Below are 5,345 nucleotides of genomic sequence, written 5' to 3'. Positions count from 1 at the left end.
TCCATTATTTTTCTGACAATCATGATCCTGTTTACGCAAAATATCTTTACGCAAAGTTATCACAAACAAATCAATATCGAACCGCACAAATCTTTGTTGAGCAGATATGTCTAAAGAGGCATAATTTTATTGACTGTCTATCCTGCGTATATGCATATCTAATTAGATATCTAATTAGATTTATTAAATAAGCGTTAAAAGAATTCACGGAATGCATTTCTATGATTTACAAGACGAGAAGTGCTTTTAATATTTGTCCAGCATATTTCGTCCAACTGATATTCATTCCAAAAAATATTGTCGCCAGCGACAGTAAGATTTGTAGGGTGATTTAATTCACTACGAAGGATACGGGTGCCTAAAAATTTTGTTTTTTGATTCTTTCACGATATTTATACAAACGTATTCTTTTATAATAAAATATTGTATAAATATATTTTTTTATGCTGTAAATTTTAATCTATTAGTTTAATGATATATTTTAAATATTTCAAAGATCTATCAAAACTTATACGTGTATAAAAGCAAAGAATGCAAACCTTCAACGACCGAATAAAACGCAATATAATATTGCGACAACATATAATCAGCTGCAGGTTTTTGATCAATCATAAAAAGTGTTTTACTCTCTATATCGTAGCACATTTCTATTCATAGACCTGTCATATTGCCCCTAACTAGGTTTTTTTGCCAAGTCCGTTCATATTCATTTCATGTATAAAATAACTGGTCTGTTGAAAAAGGTGCTTTTTCAAACGCTACACGGAGAGAATTTTTTTTTAAATTTACCCTGCAAATCATGTTAATCAATGGGACAATATTTAAGAAAATTTTACTGTGCACTACAATAAATATGACAGTAGTAAAATACAGTAAAATTTATTGTAGTGCACAGTATAATTTGCCTAAATACTATATTGTCTCACAATTAACATGATTTACAGGATAAATTAAAAAAAAATTTTCACTGTGTACGTACATTTTGCTACAATATATAATATGTATTATTTTATATTAGTACTGCATTGCTAACAAACACTGATGATCATCTTGTAAATGAGTCAGGTGTGTAACCAATTCGCCGTCATACCTTTTTTCAGGCACCAACGTAATTTCTTTAGGAGTTAAATTCTCAAAGCCCTTAAAATAAAAATCCGTCATTGCCTCGATTTTCATGTTGCGTACCACGATAGATTTGTTTTTTCTGTTTGTACTACAAGTTATTGCCAATGTAATTAAATGCTATTTTATTAGCAGCAAAGTTAATAGATATGATTGTTTTAAAATTGTTACCGACTGGGTCGTAGCATACATTTTCTGTCGCCGTATACGATGTATAAGATATAATTACTTAGCTTAAATAAATTTTAATTATAAGAGGAAATTAACGTAAAGACCGGTTAGACTGACGTTTTTGTTTATACATAATAATTCTTTAACGATTCAGAAATGTAATTAAAAAGATTATATGGTCTTTTATCGATTTTTTTTAAACAGGGATCTTAAAGTATCTTATAACAAGAAAGAAACAACTAACTCTTTGATCGGTGCAGTCTAAGCGTATTGATTTGATTATCTTTAATTTGGTATCCACCCAATATAATCGATCGTTCAGATAGTCAATGGTCATGCTTTTCGGCATGATAAATTTTCAGAGACAAATATGCTGATGTTTTTGCCGTCCATTCCAGCCACTGACATATGTGGGTTGAAACTAGGGCTGGTGATTTCCTTCGAAGGCTTCGACATTCGAACTTCGAACCTTCGAAGCTTCGAAGTTCGAAGATCGAAGCCTTCAAAGCTTCGAAAGTTTCGCGAGATCGGCATTGAAATCTTTGAAATTCGAAGCTTCGAAACTTTGATACTTTAAACTTTAAACCTTCGAAATTCAAAATTATACAATTATTAATTTAATACAATAATAATAATAGTAACGTGATTGATACATATTTGTAAAAATATACGACAAAATCTAAAATTAAACGATTTAAAATATTATAATTACGTGGTTAAATTGAAAAATACGTAATTTTAATAGCTTTTATTGATTTTACGATTCTAAATTGTCTGTTCTTAAGATTGTTTTATGCTGAGAAAGATTTAATGAAAAACAATTATATTAATTTGTTATATTATTGTTTATTTTATAATAAATTTATTTTTACTTTCTTAATTTTCTTAAATTATTAAGACTATTTAAGACCTAATAGCTCCAGCGAGATTAACTAAAAAATAGTAATTGGAAATAGAACCAGAATATGAAATGTAACGTAAGAAATACATTATAAAAATCTGTCTTGCAACAAATTGTCAGAAATAAATTATTTTGCAAAAAATGATTTAAGAATTAGTTATATGCATTTTTTAAATAACTAGAACACAACATGCGCGCCCACCACTCACTAACCTACTCACCCACAACCATTCATCCACCCACATCCACTCATCCATTCACTCTCAATCATCCATCAATATACATTTACCCATTCACAGACACAAACGCACGCGCACGCGCACGCACACACACACACACACACACACACACTTGGCATATACTACGAGGAGACCGGACAGTTGAATCAAGCATCGCCATACGATTAGACATCGCCGGCGCCGGCGCGATGTCTAATAGGAGTCAAGTTTCAGCAGATTCATTTAAAAAGGACAAAGACCGATGCGAAAGCATACTCGGGAAATACACAGCAAATGTGCAAAAATATATTACGAATAATGGAGAAGAACAACATGCTGACAATACTATTAAATCATCTTGACGGATTATACAAACCAATCAATAACAAACGCGGACTAATAGCTACGCCATAGGCACAGTCGGAAAGATGTTATTCGGCATAATGGATGCGGATGGCGCAAAACTTATAGACGAACAGATAACGCTACAAAATAACCAACAGATGTTACAACACGCCGTAAAAAATCAGCTTAAAATATTAAACGCCACGCTGGGACACTTAGCTGACGTAAAGCAAGCCGTAGACTATAACGAAAATTTAATATTAAACATAACTCGCCGGATGGAATGGCAACTAGTAAAATTCACTCAATGCAAAGATATGGACGAACAGTTATTCGTCCTGACGACGATAATTGCGACTTGACTAAAGACGTTGAGAATATATAATCGACTATCTAACATACGCTAACAACGGACTGATAATAACACGATTACTGCCCCTAGAGACTATTATCGCGGAATTGCGAGAAGCCACGACACAATTAACCAAGGGACTGCATTTTCCCTTTAGAATACAGTTAGAAAATAGGTAGACGATACAGAATTATATGACAGTAAACGCGTACTACGCAGAACCGAACGTTTATACTATACTCAGATTCCCCGTTATAGCGTACTCTTCGTATAAAATTGTGAAAGCAATTTCTTTTCTCACACCGGAACATGATAATGTTTTTGCCTTTTTCAAAGTAAATCAGCCTTTAATGACCATCGATAAAGAAAGTTACCATTATATGTTACCGTGTGAAAAGGAATTAGCTAAATGCATTCGAGAAGATACAACGTATACTTGCGAGCGAACTTTGCCCGTCTATCATAATAGGGCGGACGCACCATGCGAGGTGCAAGTTTTCGTAAATACCCCGGGACAATTCCGAAACTGCGAACGAAGACGCGTACTATCGAACACTACGCTGTGGATCACGTTAACAGAACCGCAAACCTGGTTGTACTCAACCGTCCAGGAACAAAAAATAAACATGAAATGCAACGACCAGGTGGAAGAGAAAATTATTATACGCGGGACCGAAAGAATAACATTAACAAGAAATTGTAAATTAACTACGCCTGATGTTACGCTGACGACACAGCAACAAATCTATACATCAAACATACAAACGCATCTGCCAGAATTTAATTTAACACTTGTAAAAAACGAACACGTAGAAGACTATACGAGACTGCGTGACCAACCACAACTAAAACCTATAATTAAGAACCCGACAGAATTACAAAAATTAAGCGTAGAATTAGACGAAGTAAATAAGCAATTAGAGAATAAGAGCACACTATTTAAAAATAAATACGTAATACCTACTGCAGGAGGTAGTGTAATCATTGCAATGATCTTAAATATAATATCTGTAACTGCGTATGTAATCAAACAATATAAAAAAAAACGATAACAAAGGAAATCCACGATCCTCGTATAGGAATAGTGATGTAATGTTATACCAGATATAAGAAACAATTGTAAACCATATATTTGGGAATTTGAAATGTAAATTAGTAATAGGAAGAAAATTCGTTTCCTCACTTTCTTTTTCCAAGGGAGAAAGAATGTCGCAAGGCCTTCGCAATACGAGTAATCATTCTAAGTAGCCATGCTAAATAATCATACGGCGTAATGTTAAGCAAATACATCCGAAATATATAATGGAACGAAGGACGTTAACCGCGGCGTACCAAGAACGGTCGCGCAATGGCGATACCCGAAATGCTTAGCGCTGTCGCGGCAACGCGTAGAGCATAAGTACGCGCAACGATAAGCCGCGGGCGGTTAGTCTTTACGTGATACGTCCGACTTGTCGAGTAAGTTAGCACGTAACACGCAGAGCTAAATTAAAAGTAATAAGATGAAGGTGTATGACATAATAAATTTGTAAAGCAAAGTGAAATTAAAGTCTGTTTATTTAGTAAAAATTAAGTGTCGGAGTGATAAAAATTCATTGAAATCCCGTTCCCTCGCGGAGTCGGATCCTCTTGTGTCCTCACCGCACAATATTCTATATTAAAAAATAAGCAAGAAATATAAAGTAAAATTTTCTTTACAAGCAATAAAAACCTAACAAGATTCCCCAAATTGAAACTAAGTAAGTATGAGTAAGGCAGATGGGAATCAGCGTGGTTATTGGTACGCATTAATTTATTTCTAAGAAATTTTCTTTATTCTAAGTCAAACGTTTCGGCTATTTTTTAGCCATCTTCAGTGACGTATAACAATAAATTTACAATATGATTTTCGCTTCCTAATATCCTAACATAATTTCGCTTTTCGTATCTGCATATGTTCATCGACGTCTATTAGATGAGGAAGTAGTTTGAAGTACCTTCCGCAGCTTTCAATGCAGTTAAGGGGTTGCATGTTTGAGCTGTGTGTCACCCATTAAAGTCAATGTAAAAATTGAATTTTGATTTCAAGGATTATGCCAAAGATTCACTCACCTCAAACGTATTAAAAAACACTTTTTAGTTATTGGTAATAATATAATTGATAAATAATGGAACAAGTGCACTGTGTCAAGAATGTAATTAATGTGTCAAGAATAGTTAAAAAGTAAAAATGTAAAACTTGGTTATAACATAAAAA

At 33.6% G+C, this 5,345-nt stretch overlaps 1 protein-coding gene across 1 annotated transcript in view; it reads right to left on the bottom strand.

Moving 5' to 3' along the window:
- Positions 1-4,678: 4,678 nt before the first annotated feature.
- LOC105456954 (acyl-CoA Delta(11) desaturase-like) overlaps positions 4,679-5,345 on the bottom strand; it is a gene marked incomplete at its 5' end in the record, with an annotated part of 5,895 nt that continues 5,228 nt past the window's right edge. The window contains one exon of the mRNA XM_011701346.1: positions 4,679-4,761. Within this exon, the coding sequence (XP_011699648.1) occupies positions 4,679-4,761 (83 nt within the window). The remainder of the gene's footprint in view (positions 4,762-5,345) is intronic.

Source organism: Wasmannia auropunctata, unplaced genomic scaffold, assembly GCF_000956235.1.
Source record: "Wasmannia auropunctata unplaced genomic scaffold, wasmannia.A_1.0 LD335473.1, whole genome shotgun sequence".
Classification (NCBI taxonomy): Eukaryota; Metazoa; Arthropoda; class Insecta; order Hymenoptera; family Formicidae; genus Wasmannia; species Wasmannia auropunctata.
This window is presented reverse-complemented; position numbering and strand designations above follow the sequence as displayed.